General features: G+C 36.5%; 1 protein-coding gene across 21 annotated transcripts in view; it reads right to left on the reverse strand.

Moving 5' to 3' along the window:
• Window positions 1-4,430: 4,430 nt before the first annotated feature.
• LOC126298847 (nuclear factor 1 X-type) overlaps window positions 4,431-17,313 on the reverse strand; it is a 1,745,828-nt gene continuing 1,732,945 nt past the window's right edge. For all 21 annotated transcript variants that reach the window (XM_049990351.1, XM_049990348.1, XM_049990347.1 and 18 more), the window contains 2 exons: window positions 13,376-13,613; window positions 4,431-8,477 (listed from right to left, as the gene is read on the reverse strand). In XM_049990351.1, the coding sequence (XP_049846308.1) occupies window positions 8,305-8,477; window positions 13,376-13,613 (411 nt within the window). In that variant the 3' untranslated portion in view covers window positions 4,431-8,304. The remainder of the gene's footprint in view (window positions 8,478-13,375; window positions 13,614-17,313) is intronic.

Consider the following 17,313-nt stretch of genomic DNA (forward strand, 5'->3'; position numbering starts at 1 on the left):
GCTACCTAAACTATGTATCAAAACACTCTTGAATGTCAGTTTAATTTCAGTATAAAACATTCATGTTGATGGAAGTACTGGACTTACAACCAAATTTTAATAAATAAAATAGTGTAAATGCCATTATTTTGTTAGCATACTCTGAAACCACGACCATCAGAATGAAAAATACATTTCATGAAATACACTTCTGGCCATTCAAACTACAACATCAGGAAGGGATGCAGATAACAAAATGTTACTTATTGTACATATACAATATAGTAGGAAGATTATTTACACATTTAGATTTGTTGAAGATTTTAGGAGATAGGTGGTGCAGCATTTAGTACAGAGAGCTGTCTCCTCTGGCAGCAACAGCGGCTCAAACCCAGCTGGGCACTGAGTCAACCTGAGCTTGGATGACAAATATAGGTGCACCATAATTATCTGCCAGAGTTCATCAGTCACAGTTGATGGCAAGTGGTGGAATGCCAATCTTTTGAAAACCCAAAACCAGATGTTTTCAGTGGGTGAGAGATATGGAGATCATATTGGCCAGTGTAACATTTGACCATCATCTGTTCTGTTGTTGTTGTCTGACCCACTGCTGTCAGCCACCTCCCACTGCTATGAGTTGAGGGAACGTGCAACAATGATCACTGTCCTGATGGTCTGTGATTGTCTGGATGGATTTTGTTTTGCTGCAAACACGACAATGAGGGTAATGTGCAGTCTTGTGTTACCTTGTTGAAAGATATCAGCATTGATATCCTGAAGGAAGTGTACAGCCACCCACCTTAACACATGAGAAATCTAACGACTGCTATCCAAATTGCTGTCTAGGTGAGCCAGAAGTGATTGTGTTGTGTACCAAATAGAGCCCTATACAGTCATACTATGTGATGGCCCCATATAATGATGATAAATGCAATTTGGTAATGTTCATTCTCTTTTCAGCCTCCACATGTGGATATGACCATTGTGATGATGGACACAGAACCAGGACTCATCTGATGACAATATGACAATGGGCCACTCCTGATTCTGTTGTTGTTGTCCGACCCACTGCTGTCAGCCACCTCCCGCTGCTATGAGTTGAGGGAACGTGCAACAATGATCACTGTCCTGATGGCCTGTGGTTGTTTGGATGGATTTTGTTTTGCTGCAGACATGACTATTTCCTGACTCAGAGTATGTAATTTGGCTGTGAACAATACATCTGTCCTCTCAGATGCTGGCTGCATAGGGCTGTTAAAATATAGTGATGGTGATGACGTTGAATGTGGTCCTCCTCAACCAACTGATTCAGTATTTGCACAACAGTCATGGGTTCCTGTCTGATGTGAGTTGCAATAGTGCAGAATGACAAACTGCCAACTCAGTAGGTCACAGTCCTGTTGCTTTCAAATTTTGACATGTGCTGGTAGGTGTCCCTTTTTCTTACAACAGGTATAACTTTATCTTCTCATGAACAGCCAGCATTACTATGCAATTTCCGATTAAGAAACCCACTCCATAATCTTTTCTTAGATACAGAATGTAGGTGGTTTTACTCCTAGATACTTCGTGTGACCCTGCTGACATGCTAATTGTTTCCATATCCAATCATGTAGTACACTTCATGCCACTTTGACTTTAGTTGGATGTTGCATTCGCAGTGTGAAATTTTGATGTCCAGTAGTGTAGACATGAAATGCTTGGGAGAGATGTGAATGTTTGAAAAATGGCTTTAGAATTTTTGTAACCAATAACTGAAAGTCTATTAATTATTTGGATGTGTATCAAATTGTCTGGTATTTTATAAGTTATAACATACATTATGAGGTCTCATAAATTCAAAGATTTGTCAATATATTCGCAGCCACACATTTTAATTCATATGTAAGTGTAACATAAATGGCCAGGAAATCTAAATAGGGATTGTTGGGAGAAAGAAACTGTTATTTTTATGAAATACACTTGGATAAATTTAAGAGCCAGTACTTTAGATGGGCTATGAAACATTACTCTGAATGTAATGAATTTTGCATAAAAGTCATCAAGGTGACAGAGGGGAGATAGGGTTTGTATGGAAGCATGCAGAAAAAAAAAATAAAAATGAGGAAGGTAGCCACACACAGGAAGGTGATGAAAGGGTACAGATAACAACAGAGAGACACCAGCAGCTTTCTAAGCATTGCTCTTTTTCCAGTTTAAGAATGCAGTTTTGCTCACACAACAACACGAATACTAAAATTCACCTACCTTAATCTGTGACAACAATATTTATAAATGGTTGCTTATTCTGATGGGAATGGAGGGAGAGGAAAGGCGTCTGGAAACTTGGGGGTGGTATGGTGTTTGGCTATCTCCTGCTCGCCACTGCATGATGGCTGAAAGGGGTGGGGGGACTTTCCAGTTTGGCCAAGATGATGATTGTCAAAATGGAGTTTGTGTTTGGTGAACTTGCTCCCTTCTAGAATTTGGGGTACAGAATTTCAATACAAGCCTTTCATTGGAAATTATGTCATTTCTTCAACAAGGCGGTGGTTTGGGTATTGTCATGTATTCAATGCAGATGTGATGATTTGCAGAACATTGCCAAAATGCAGACCCCAAACTAATCTCTGTCTGCCCTGATAAGGACCACAGCAAGTCAGTCAAAATGTTGACAATTTGATTGCTTTAGTGTTTTACAATGACACAGCCTAATACCAAAAATATTTTTTTTTAAATACTCTCTGTCCCTTCCTTGTACAGTTCTTATTGAGCTCCAGATAGGGATCATTCCAACACTTGGTGCTCGAAGTTCTGTGCCTATTCTCACCATAACATAAACATGGTGACAGTATAGCTGCCCAAAATCCTTCCCCAGTTCCCACAAAGTCACTCCCTCTTTCTGTCCAAAACTTTATTGCTACAGGAATTTACCATATATGTCTGGTCCAAGAAGACATGTCATGGCTAGCTTAATCCACATTTAGAATGATTTTAGAAGATTCTGCAGAATATAGTATTGTTGTACTATCTGTACCTCATCCATGGACCACAATATATCAATTTTTTAAAAAAATAATTATTTCTTGCATTAGAAGAGAGGAAAAGTGTGAAAGAAAAACAAAGTCATAAAGATCTTAAAAGACATAGGATGTTCTCAAACTCCATGGGGTGCAACACAGCACAATATGCACTCACAGAATTACACATTCAGCATTACAGCTGGCACGACTGCATACATGGGGAGGGGGGGGGGGGGTGCTCGATAGACTGTCAGGTGTAACTGGTGTTGGGCAATTTTGGATTGTTTTGAGTTTTCCCCATTCATCTTCCTGAATTCTAGTCTGAGTTACACTTTATCCATATAATTTTAAAAAATGCAGCTTTCACAACAAATTTTATTAATTCGTAATTATGCCAGTCAATTTTACAAGAAACAGAAGGTGTGAAGATAATGCAGTGAAATGCATTAACATGGAAATGAAGTTTTGTATACAAACAGTAATCACTTATGCAGAACAGTCCTTTATTTTGCTGGTTTCTATTAGTAATGAACAGGAGTTTCTCAAGTTTTCTGTTATAAAAAAACTGCAATTTTAGAAACTTGCCCCCTCTTGCATAAAGTTCAGCAGATGACCATGGTCTGAACGACATAGAGGTATCCTTCCTTTCTATAATCAGCACCTCAAATCCCTTGTCTGGTTTAGATCCACTGACATCATCTTTATGATCTGGGCCAACAGCACAGATATCATTTTCTCTTTTCTCCAGAAGCACAAAATTCTATATATATCTTTTTTTATCCCCTTTTCTTTAAGTTTTATGACTGTCATCAGTGTTACTACTGTCTCTGAGAGCTACCTGTCTTTCCATCTATCATCCTTCCCATTGCTCCATACATTTTATTACTCACAAAAAGTCAGTATCACCATATCTGTGAGCTGAAGTATTTTGGTGCTTGTGCATAGGTTCATACTTAAACTGTAAATATAACGATAGCATGAAAGCTAGTTGTTTTTAAGTACTGTTGCTTTTATCCATAGATTTTCTGCCAATCAGCTTCAGCTGATGTTTGCCTTTCCTCATTTTTGTTTCTTAATTCCACCTTGGAAGTTCCATTCTAAAGCATGATTTATAGGGCTATCAAAAGTTGTAAGACTAGCAAATAAAAATAAAGTGCCCTATTGAAAAACTATCTTGAACCATTGGTGCAAGTGAACTAAATTTAATGGTGCACATTTTGAAATTTTAAAGTATGTAATAAAAATTTTATTATCAGTCCTGAAATGATAACATTGTAGTGACACAATGTAATTCACCCTATCTTCTTGGTACAGCAATCCTGAAATATGAATTAATACTTACAGTGGATATCCGACTTTGGAATTGTAAGTCAAATAGGTAATACTTTGTATAAATGAAATGTAAAAGGTCTTATGAAAACAGAAGCTGTTGCTTCAACAAACAACAGGTAATTACAAACTTTTATTTGATATTGCAACTGGATTACCTGTCACCTGATGATCAGTTTTTAATGTGGTGAAAAAATGGTACAAGTTAGAACTACTGAACTAATAAACAATGCAATATATTTCAAGCAATTTTCAATTCAAAAGTGAATATTTTAATAGTTACCATGTGAAATGTTGGAATACAGGAAGACTATACTTAACTGCCTATTAATATATCATTATTTCAAAATTCTCTTGAAAAACGGGCTATGTGACTTTTTGTATTTATTAAGCTGCAGTTCATATCAGTTGCAGCACAAACACAGCCAAAATGTGGCAAAATGATATTCTATAAAAATAAGCAGCTCACTGGTGGTGCCTGTTCCTGCATTTTTTGTAATAAAACTATACCAAATTCATTTCACAGTCCCATGAAAAGGAAATACTGAAGTTATTATCTATGAATTTTAACATTATGAGCAAACTTAACTATAATCCAGAGGTTTTAGAAGATTTTATTTTCTATATATTCACATGTCAGAGTTCAATGTCTGAAATTATATACATAAGCTTGAGTTCTGAGACACATTATTGCTGAAGTTTAGACTCTACTGTGCATGCAGTTTCTATCACGGTGACAGAAATGCTTTTAATTCTTATCTTCTCGCATAGGAGACTACTGATTCAATCAACTTTTACATTTTGTGTCAGTAGCTTGAAATGGGAATACTTTGCAGATTCTTGGCACTTTTATTGGTTATCGAAATGCTCACAGTTTCACCTTTTTGAGTCCCCTATACTTATGAAATTTTGTTATTTGATGCAGATTCACAAGTATGTATAGAAACATGATAGACACATTAAACAGCTTCTGCCAATATGTTTTGTGCTAAAATGGATGATTATGTGTATGACTTAAATTAAATGTAATGATTAAATATGAAAACAAAAGTTCTATATTTTACAATGACTATTATGATACAATCTTCTGGATTATAGTAAAGCTTGTACACAGTCTGTCATGAACGTGCTGGTTTAGCACATTTACAAACAGTAATACATTGAGCCTTGTTACTGTACTTACAAAACAAGAAGTGACTGAATGACTAACTTGCAATATCATCAACAACTGGTATATGTAACAATATATAACAAATTGCTATTTATCAAAAGTTTTTTCTTTCAAATCCACTACTCTACTAACTGGAGATTTGTCTCTTCTACAATTTGTTTTCTTCACTAACTTTTGGCTAGTCAAGTTTGTACCACACTGCAACAAGCTCTACCTATGAATCTGCTAACAAATTGTTTCACAACTGATTCCTCTTTGGTTATGTAAGAACTGACTGGTAAAAGACCAGTACACCAGTATTTGACATGTGCATGGTAATCAGAGGCCCAAAATATGTTCATTTTTCTAATCTAATCCCATCTACAAGGATTCAATACCGTTTCTCAAACTAGGATAACATACAATTGGCTGGCAGACAATGTCTTAGTATATGTCACATATCTTTTGGGCTCATACATCCCTTAAAGCTGAAGATGCCAAATATTAATTTGTATCAAACACTATTATTCTCTACAGATCATAGCTATTAATAAATGTTTTAATTGATTTCCCACAAAAGTTGGGTCCCACAAGGCAAACACACAACAATCTTACAACTTTTGTAGGGGCATACAGTTTAACTGCAGTTACCATCATGGACAAAAAATGATGATGTAGTTCCTTGTTGCAACACATAGTGAACTCAGCTATTTTAGCATTCATGCTTTGTCTCCTATTCTGTAGTCTTCCATTAGCAGAGAGATATTTGCTCTTTCTCTTTCTCTATCTCTTTCCTTCCTCTCCTCTCTCCTTCATTCTTTTTGTAAATTGACTGTTTGAGCATAATACAGTAAACACAACATATTCATTTTCAAGTGGCTCCACAAATCTAACTAACTATATGAAATAAATAATATTTTGGAACATGTCCTTGCCTGAAGTAAAAAAATCTTGAGCCTTCAGAGGTTACTCTAGTCTTTATACAAATCAGTGCTGCAGTACTTGTAACTTTCCTTCTAATATTAATTAAAATTTGCACAATATTTTGTTATCCAATCAACAGAAGCTAAAACAGCTGAGTGACACACCACATTTGCTACATATTACAGGACATTTAGTCATTCATATTGCTATATTTGCAGGATTCAGTATGTATATGAGCTAGAATTAGGTATGCCTCAGTGATAAAGGTGTTATTTCAGCTGCACATACAAATGATGGAATTTCTGATACTGGCAAGATAAACAAATGTGTATTTTAGAAACTTCATACCTTCTGAATGTCCACTAGCACCGTCTTGTTAGTATACTTCATGTTATATAGACAGTAACAAACATATCTAATCTACGGTTCTATCTAAATATTTGCTTTTAAGGCAAGGCTACGACTTATTGCATCACAGATTTGTAAAATATTATCTGCAAGCCATTCTTCTTAACTGCAAATCTTTTCTTCATTGTTTGACAATTCAAAGCCAATTACACTTTGTACCTCAGAATAAAGTATTATTTTATCACTGAGATCTCTACATAGGCCCATTGTCCTTGTCTACAAAAAATAATTAATCAATGAAAAGATGTGGCATATTAACACTCTAACAGATGCTTATTACAAAAACCCTCCCAAAGTTTTATATCACACTGCAGAAGACCTTCACATAAAAAAAATAAGAAAAAAGAGCTTAATGGCCCTTTTGAATTTATTCATTGACTAGTACTCATAAATAAACGCTCCAGAAACATTGTATCAATACAACATTTGTCTGTGTGACAGATATCTCCTCCATTTGAAATAATGGATCACTGATGCCACTTCACTACTGAATATGTTCTAAAACATCATGTTGCTTGATTCTGTACTTACAAAAATAAAAACATGTGAATATCAATCTCACTGAAACACAGACAGAATTAGAAACAAACAAAATACCTTAAACAAGCTGTTGGCGCAACAAGAGAATTAATAATATATATTAACAGTATATGAGTTGAGTATCTTTTTTCAGATGCCCTCATAAGTTAATAACCTAAGGTCAAAAGACATACAAAACTGCACTGCTTTTACTTAAAAAATAATCTGATATGTACAGTAAAATGTAACAAATTTTACAAACAGTGTTCATACTCAACATCAACCACCTTACATTTGTCAAAAAATTCTTATTGTTAACAACTACATAAATAAACAAATAGAAACACTGAAACTGTAATCAAACTGACTGTAAGCATAACAAAAATTTTTTCAAAATTTTTGACACCCAACAAACTATTTAAAACTGTGTTCTGTACAACAACAAAAACAAGCTACAAGATGTAAACATCATACTCACAATGTGCTTAAAAAAAGAAAATATTTAAAAGAAATCACATAGCAATGAGAACTCTAACACAACTCCATATCAGTCATCACATTTTTTTTAAATATGGCTAAAGTCTTTGGTAGTTAGAAAACAATCTGTTTTCCCATGCAAGATGACTGGGAATTGTGACTGATAACACCACAAATAAAACAACTATTTACAACACATATTAAAGTGACAACATTATGGCACACATACTTTCTGGGCTGATTGTCTCAGCTTCCATTAGTTGTGCACTAGTTGATCAATATGAGAAAATCTACTTCTCATCCAACGCAAATCTTACAAATTAAGGGAAGAGTTATAAAAATGCATCTTCAAACACATCCAACTAAAGATTCTCATTTCACACAACACTTGGAGATTACTGCCAAACCCTGCTGTTACCATTAAAAGGGGAAGTTTACAGCAGGTACCATTCAGGCCCAATGCTTAGCAAACACACATAATAAATTGAGCAAAATCTAATAGTGCTAATATACAGCTTAAGATGACTGTGGCTTGGTGGGTGTGGATGGGTTGGAGCTAGAATTTGGTGTCCTTGATGGGGGAGTACGTGCTCCACTGCTTGAACCATTAGATCCTGGATCTCCAGAAGTAATCCCTTGAGTGGCATCTATTCCTTCACTGCTGTGAACCACAGTGTTGAAATATCGATCTGAAAAGAAAATGAAATATCAAAGCAATATTATGGAGCACAGCCACAAGAAATTTATCATGAAGTTTTTATTTATTTTTGTTTGATCTGGAAGTGTAAAGGTTAGTACACATTTTAAGTGGAGCACAGAGGCTTAGTAAATGAAATTTTGTCTTTATACACATAATGGTTTCTACACAAAAACATTTGGAACATAAATAGCGTAGCATGAAATTAATGAAACCCACCTTTATAATCTGACTACTCGTTGCAAAATATAAATATCTTAGAACTCTAACATAATTTTCAAGTACTATAGAATCTGCCAGAGATTTATTTATTGACTTAAAAAACACTGCCACTCTTCGATAAATAATGTTAATGCTATGAAGTACAAATGTGTAAGAAAAAGTGAGTGGTCGTACTGGTAGAAAGAGAAAATCTGTTACTTTTAATAGTAATTTAAGCACTGTACAATTATTTTGAGGGTATTTTACAATGTAAATTGTCTATGGATGAATAAATCAAACAACACACTCAGTCATTGTGTTCCAGTATTGGATATTTGTAACACAGTCAGTATTGCATTTTTTGAGTATTGCAGTGCAATACTTTTTAAGCCATTATAACTGTTGATATTTCATTAGCAATATATTTGTACTGCTTAGACTGGAGAAAAATTCAGTACTAAATTGTCTGTATTTTTCTGCCTCAGGCCCAGATCGTGGGGGGAGGGCGGAGCCAGGGTATTTGACTCAGGTGGCAATTTCAGGGGGCACTAGATTCATATTCTTGAAGAAAATAACCTTGCTTCACAAAGCACCAAGCATCCAGGGCATGTTGGTTTATTGATTATTTTGAAGCGCGTCCTTGTTGGTTTTCAAACATTTTTAAACACATTCTAAGTTGATTTCTGAATGAATCATAAGTTGATTTTTGAATGTGTGCATAGTGTATGGGACGTCTCAGCTGGGGGAGTCCCCGTCATATCTAGAAATAAAAAACCTTCCCACAGACAAAAGGGGAAGGGGCTATAGGAGCTGAGCCGAATAAGCTCAAATGGGTTAATGCCAATTACTGTTTATTTATGTGGTTGACTGTGTGTGCGAATGATCAGCATTGGTATAATTGTTAGTGAAATCCTTAGATTCAGACTACCTGAGTGGAAATAAATGACTAACAAGACTAACAAGTGTGAAAGATTACATATTAATCTTCCCGGTGTATCCAAGAAAATGAAATTTTGACAGAAAATTTTTGCCAGATCATTACACTTCTAAGAACTAGTTGTACAGTCCCCAGTTAGCAGCTGCTTAAGTTCTATTCTCAGACTAGTGTGGAAAACGTGTTGTACAAAAATGTAATAATGCCTAACCTGAGAATAAATGTGGGGTAACTAAACTGGTGATTCTGGCAGGGTTAGTGTAGTTAACTTGAGACTAAGTTTTGACACTAGCAGGAATAGTTACAGAATTAGTGATGACAAGATTGTTTGTAAGAGCAAGGAAGGAAAAGAAACAGGGACATCACAAAAATTATATGGAAGAATATGATGATTATAAATTTATATAAAAAATTCATACTACTGCTTTCTGATCTCATGCTTGAAGAACTGGAGTATATGAATGAAATATGAAACTATTTCCTAACATAAAACTTTTAGCTTGTAGCTTGTAGTTGGCCTATTAGGCATTTGATATTGGTATGTCAAAAATTATTTTCTATCGTGTTATTTATGTAAATGAGGTAGATAAAAATGACCATTTGTCTTGCTTATTTGGCATGTGCTACAATTGCTGCAACATTAGAAATGTCTGTTTCATTTTATCTAGCACAGAGTGACAAAACTGATGTAATCAAATAGAGAAACCACAACAGTCTTAAGTACTATTCAAATTATCAGCTTTTACTGTATTAGATTTTGATTTTTCATGTAGCAAAATTTTTGACAAGCTTTGGTGAGGTAATAGATTCTTTTGCAGAAAGGAAAGCATGCCATGTAAAGCCATAGCAAGATTAGAGATAAAAAGATGTGTGGACCTAGGGACTGAAGAAATGGCACTGTCTTGTTTGCTCTTGTCTTTACTGATATTTAATTTTATGCCGCACAAAAAATAATGGGCAACAAATAGTGCAAATTTTCTGAAGAGTTCTTATTCTTCTGGTTATAAATAAGCTCATCCAGCATTAATAGTGAGTTTTTTTTTTTTTTTTTTTTGGAGAGAGGTACGATGTCAAACTGGCCAAATAGGTGCAGGAGAGGCTCCACAGCACATTTTAATTTCCACTGCCCTGAATATAAGTTTGATGGCTTCCATTACAAAATATGCACATTTGAATTCCACAGAGCAAAATACAGTGATGTGCAATAGAAGACTTCTGTGTGAAGAGGCGTGGCACTACACTTCATCATACTTAAGACTAAATAACGTCTTACATTTCCTTTTACATGTATGTTTTATATATCAAAATCTTCAGAACGATGTCTGCTACAAAATGATCATATTTTTTAAAAATCAGTTTTTTAAAATTTTTTACATCCTATCTCAAACACTTGAGGGAGCAGGGGGGGGGGGGGGGGGGGGGTACTATCAATTTTTTGCCCCCAGCTCAGAAATATCATAGATGTGTGCTGCATGATGGCATTTACTGTCCAGTTCTTTGCTTAGTTACATTCATATATGTTTCAGTTATTGCTTGTCCCATTAAATTTAATAACAGAATGTAAAAAACCTTTATGGTTGGAAAACATAAATAATGATGAATAATAAAGAGATATATTTTTCTTATTGTCGTAAGTGACAGATAAAAAATATAATTCTATGTTACCAAATGAATTAAAGGTACTCAAATGAAATGTGTGCATCTGTGGGAGCGAAACAATGGAGATGGAGTGATGTAAAATGATATTGGTGCAAATTGTTCAGGTATCTTGAAATCACAATGAAATAAATCTGTTGTGAAAACTGAAAATTTGTGCCAGACTGGAACTCAGAATCAGACTTCTTAGTTATTCAAAGCAGTCATCTGAACTACTGCACCTTCTGAGCACACATCCAGGCCTGAACTAAGCCTAACAATTAACCAGGAAACTCAGATTCCAGTTCCAACTGGCATAAGTATTCAATTTTCACAACAAGTTAATTATATCGCAAGTTCAGCAAATGTAATCAGCTTGCACTGATATCAGTTCATGTCACTATATTTTTATTGTTTCATTCCCATTATCGAGTCATTTCATTTTTTTGCATTTAATTAAATTTAGTATACACTGCCCGACAAAAATGTGAAACATCCAGAAATGGAGGAGGAAACAAAATCTAGCTCCATGAGTTGAGATGGTAAGTTATGTTAGTTCAGTAATTACAACAGTAAATCAAATTTACAAAGAGCATGGCAGAATAAGCCCACTCATTAGTATGAGGTTGCACACTATCTGGCTTAGATGCACGAACTGATTCAGTTGGTAAGGATGTCATAAAGATATTGTTTCCTCTCCCGAGGCAAGCTGGCCCACAACTGTTGTAAATTGTTCTTGATATCCTGGATACTGGCACGGGGACAGAGTTGATATCCACACTGGACCTACACATGTTCCATTGTGAATGGATCTGGGGATCTTATTGGCTATAGGCGTACCTCAACATAATGCAGGCAATCCACAGAGACATGTCAGGTGTCGACAAGTATTGTCTTTTTGCAAAAAGGCACCACAATACCGTCGCATGAGAGGTAACAAGAGCAGTTTGGATGTCTGAGACATGCCATTGTGCTACCTGAATTTACTCAATCACTACCAGCTGTAACTTGAAATCATACTCTATGGCTTTCCACATCATGAAACAAAGAATAACACCACTGTGACTCTCATAAAAATTGGAAGAATGGGACTTGTCCCAGGTCAGTGCCATCCTTGTTAATGATGGTCACCTGAGGTAGTACAGAATTGCAGTTCAACACAGCACAATGCCATTCTTCAGCAGTCCATTGTTCTCAGTCACAACATCACTCCAAATGCAGCTATATCTGTTGTCTTGGATGGTATGATAATTCCCTACTCCAGCTGCTGCTGGTCTTTGACCAATGTTGCAAGATGATGGAGAATGTTTCAGGGAGTCCAGTACATGTTCTCAGATTTCAGATGCAGATGAAGAGGTTATGATGTGCTTGGTATACAATACAGTGATCCTCACTTGTGGTGGTTAGACATGGTTGACAGGAACCTTGACAACAAGTATGTCTGCCCTCACATTCCATGTAGTCCAATGTCACATCTACATGCCCCAAAACTCTTGATATTGCATGATTTGACCAACTGGTCAAATGGAGACTTGCAATGAGAACCATTTCAAACTCTGCAGGTGCTGATAATTATCTCACACAAGAATACAGCATCTCCATGTCCTTCACAGAGATCACTCAACATTTGATGCTGTTCTTGCTTCTTATATATCCTACCAGTCCTGGTAACAGCAATAAAATGAGCAAACTAATACTCTTGTGGGATACCTACCAGTACCAAGGAACTGCAACTCTTAATCATTTATAGACCCACTGACAGTGTGTACATTTATGTAGTTAAATCGAGATCTGACCATGTCTTCTACACACTTGAATTTTTTTTCCTCTTGCCCTGTATATACTATGTGGTGGTGAAAGGCACAGGAATCCATTAACTTTTTCTTCGTTGGTACTATTTTCACATGCCTTGTGAGAGAATCTCTGGTAGTAGAAGTAGTAATACTTGGAAATCGAAGGTGAAGACATCAGTTTCAATGAAAATTTGAGTCGAGTTTGGAGGCATGCTAGGATAGCCAAATGGTTAAGGCAACAACACACAATTATTTCTTGTGCAAATTTTCAGTTGTTACTTCAAGTTCATTAAAATGTAATTACTTTCTGAAAAATACTATACTTACCATCATCTATAAGTGTTCCCGAGTTAGACTCAGTGCTCTGGCCATTTCCAGATATTAGTGGTGTCATCATGTTGTACTCCTCCTCCAAACTGATGAAAGGAGTATTCCAGCGAGGTATTGGTGTAGATCTTGGTGTTGTACGGGGAGTTGTTACAGGAGAGCTGAACATACTCAAGTTTGTTGGACTTATAACTCCTGACATGGCACTAACTGGACTAATACTTGAATAGCTGAAAAGCTGAAAGGAACCAGAACCATAACACAAAATGTTATTTTGTCTAGTGTACTTAAAATTTAAAATTATACTTTAAAATTGTGATGACTCATTGTGCTGAAGTAATATACCAGAATATTGTAGCAGTGAGAACAAACGATAAAAACCTCCTAAATACATGCATACATGAACACACCACAAGAGGAATGGAAAATTATTACATGAGACAGCGAACTCTGAAACTGACAGTGAATGCTCCTGTTGAAGCAGGCAAAATGTTTTTCAACAAGGTTACAAAATCAGTTAAGCAAGTAAAGAAATTAAATTCATTTAAAAATTATTTCAAAGTGTATCTTACAGAGAAATATATGTACAGTATGAGTGAGTATTAAATGTCAGATTAAACATTACCTGTGAACGAGTATCTCAAAAATGAAGAAGCTGCTTGAATGTTCACATACCACTGTTGTTAACATCTATGGGAGAAGGTAGAAGGAAAGTGAAACTACCACTAGGTGCTTAATGGTGGAAGACCATCATTTGTCACAGAACATGGGATTCAGAGGCTTGTCTGCTTTGTAAAGTAGAATGTATGGTGATCTGTAGCATTTCTGCTGAAAGAGCACAATGCTGGCGCATGCACAAGTGTTTTGGAGCACAACATTCATTGTACATTGTTGAACATTGAGCTCTGCAGCAGCCCACCCCTAAATGTTTACATGCTGACCCAGTGACATGGTCAATTATGATTGCAGTGGTCATGGGACCATTGGGATTCGACTGTCAATTAATGGAGACTTGTCAGCTCTTTGGGTGAAGCACATTTTTGCTGCATTAGATCAATGGTTGTCTCCATGAATGCTGTCATCGAGGTGAAAGGCAGCTCAAAATGTGCAGCATGTCACAGATGCAGGCTGATGGGAGTCGTATTATGCTATGGGAGACATTCTCCTGTGCTTGCATGGGACCTGTGGTAGTAATTGAAGACACGGTGATAGCTGCAAACCACCTCTATCCCTTCATGCTTGACATCTTCCCTGATGACTTTTTTCTTATGTCATCTGAACGAAGACTTGCATTCTTTTCTAGCATTCTCTTTTATTCCAGAATGAGATTTTCACTCTGCAGCAGAGTGTGCGCTGATATGAAACTTCCTAGCACATTAATGCTGTGTGCGCCGACCTAGACTTGAACTCGGGACCTTTGCCTTTCGCGGGCAAGTGCTCTATCATCTGAGCTACCGGAGCACGACTCACGCCCATACCCCACAGCTTTACTTCTGCCAGTATCTCGTCTCCTACCTTCCCAACTTTACAGAAGCTCTCCTGCGAAAGGCAAAGGTCCCGAGTTCGAGTCTCAGTCGGCGCACACAGTTTTAATCTGCTAGGAAGTTTCATATCAGCGCACACTCTGCTGCAGAGTGAAAATCTCATTCTGGAAATATCCCCCAGGCTGTGGCTAAGCCATGTCTCCGCAGTATCCTTTCTTTCAGGAGTGCTAGTTCTGCAAGGTTCACAGGAGAGTTTCTGTAAAGTTGGGAAGGTAGGAGACGAGATACTGGCAGAAGTAAAGCTGTAAGGTCTGGGCGTGAGTCGTGCTTTGGTAGCTCAGATGGTAGAGCGCTTGCCCGTGAAAGGCAAAGGTTCTGAGTTTGAGTCTCGGTTGGCGCACACAGTCTCGTCTCCTACCTTCCCAACTTTACAGAAGCTCTCCTGCGAAAGGCAAAGGTCCCGAGTTCGAGTCTCAGTCGGCGCACACAGTTTTAATCTGCTAGGAAGTTTCATATCAGCGCACACTCTGCCGCAGAGTGAAAATCTCATTCCGGAAATATCCCCCAGGCTGTGGCTAAGCCATGTCTCCGCAGTATCCTTTCTTTCAGGAGTGCTAGTTCTGCAAGGTTCACAGGAGAGTTTCTGTAAAGTTGGGAAGGTAGGAGACGAGATACTGGCAGAAGTAAAGCTGTAAGGTCTGGGCGTGAGTCGTGCTTTGGTAGCTCAGATGGTAGAGCGCTTGCCCGTGAAAGGCAAAGGTTCTGAGTTCGAGTCTCGGTTGGCGCACACAGTTTTAATCTGCTAGGAAGTTTCATTCTCTTTTATTAATAAAATTATTGTTATTCATATGCATGTGGATGGAAATGTCAATATTTTTAGATAATGGAAGATGGTTCTGAATGAGTCAGGTTTTACCTAGGTGGTCCTAATGGCTTTCTTTGTGCTACAAAAATTCTTTTTGAATTATTGCTACTGTAGTTTCTCCAAACATTTATTCCATACTGTAAGTGTAGTTCAGAACCAGCATGGTACACTGTACACAAAATTTGTTTGTTACCATAATAAATACTACAGTGTATGGCAGACATTGTTTTTATGCTGTCTTCATTAGCGATTATTGTCAAATGTTGTGCCCCAAAAATTTATGGAGGTAGCTCCTTCCAGTCTTGCTTCATCTATGAGTACATGTATGTGTTCTTCCTTTTCTAGTCATGAACATCATGAACATTATATTCTTTAAATTTATAATGAGGCTAAATCATTTTGTATGGGGCACTGTACTGTGTTATTTGTTGGAATAAAAACATCTTTTTCAAACATTTCCAGATTTTCTTCTACACTGAGTAATGTAATGTCACTAGCATACATTATTTTTTTGATTCTTCTCTCTGATGTCAATACCATTCATAAATAAGTTGAACAAAATTGGACTAAGTACAGATCCTTGATGTACACCACACATTATATCTTTGACCTCAGATCTGCATCCAGTTTATGTAGTAGCATACTGCTTTTTGCTACTAACATACAATTTTATCCATTGCATGGTTTGTCCATGTATACCATTGCTTTCAAGTTTTTTAATTAGTGCTGTGTAGGTGGTTGTGTCAAATGCTTGAGACAATCCAAAAGCATAGCAGTTACCAAGTTTCTTTTGTCTAATGCATCTGTAAAAGATTCTGGTAGGTTTGAGATAGTTCTTTCTGCAGATTTCCCTTTTTGGAAACCATGTTGTTCAGGAATCAGGTTGTTTTTCTAGAAATGAAATCAACCTACTTTGCATAAATATCTCTAGTACTTTCGACAAAATAGGGATTGAAGATAGTGGTCTGTAGTTATTTGTGTCATATTTGTCACCTTTCTTGTATATTGGTAACACTTTGCTTATTTTTAATTTTTCTGGATACACTTCTCTGAGTGTGCAGTTTGCTATGTACAAAAAAGGTTCAATGATACTTTAATAGTCAGTTTGATATAGCACCATCTTCTGCAGATTTCTTGTACTTTAGTTTCTGAATTGTTTTTAGGAGTTCTAGTTTAGTCACTGGTTCCAGAACACTGAGTAGGATGGTCATCCAAGTGAACTAGGATTCTATGACCCATGATGGCTTCTTTCACACACTAAATTTTATTCAGCATCTATCAAATTGTCATTGAGTATATATGAAATTTTTGTTCCATCTGGAATTTTGGTTCTTCTCAATATCATCAGTTTACTAAAATTTCTGTTGGTGCCTATTTACACTTTTGACTGCATATATCAGTGTTGATTAGGCCCCATGCTGTTTTCCTTTTATGATCCGAATTTGCTATGTCTCTATTTATTGCTTCTATTATAAATTTCCTGTACTTCTTCTGATACTTTTTAAATGTTTCTATTTGTCCTGTTTGTCTGAGTTTCTTCACTCTAGTCTTGAGTTCAATTATTTATTTGGTAATAAATTGCGTATGAT

The sequence above is a fragment of the Schistocerca gregaria genome, chromosome X, assembly GCF_023897955.1.
Source record: "Schistocerca gregaria isolate iqSchGreg1 chromosome X, iqSchGreg1.2, whole genome shotgun sequence".
NCBI lineage: Eukaryota > Metazoa > Arthropoda > Insecta > Orthoptera > Acrididae > Schistocerca > Schistocerca gregaria.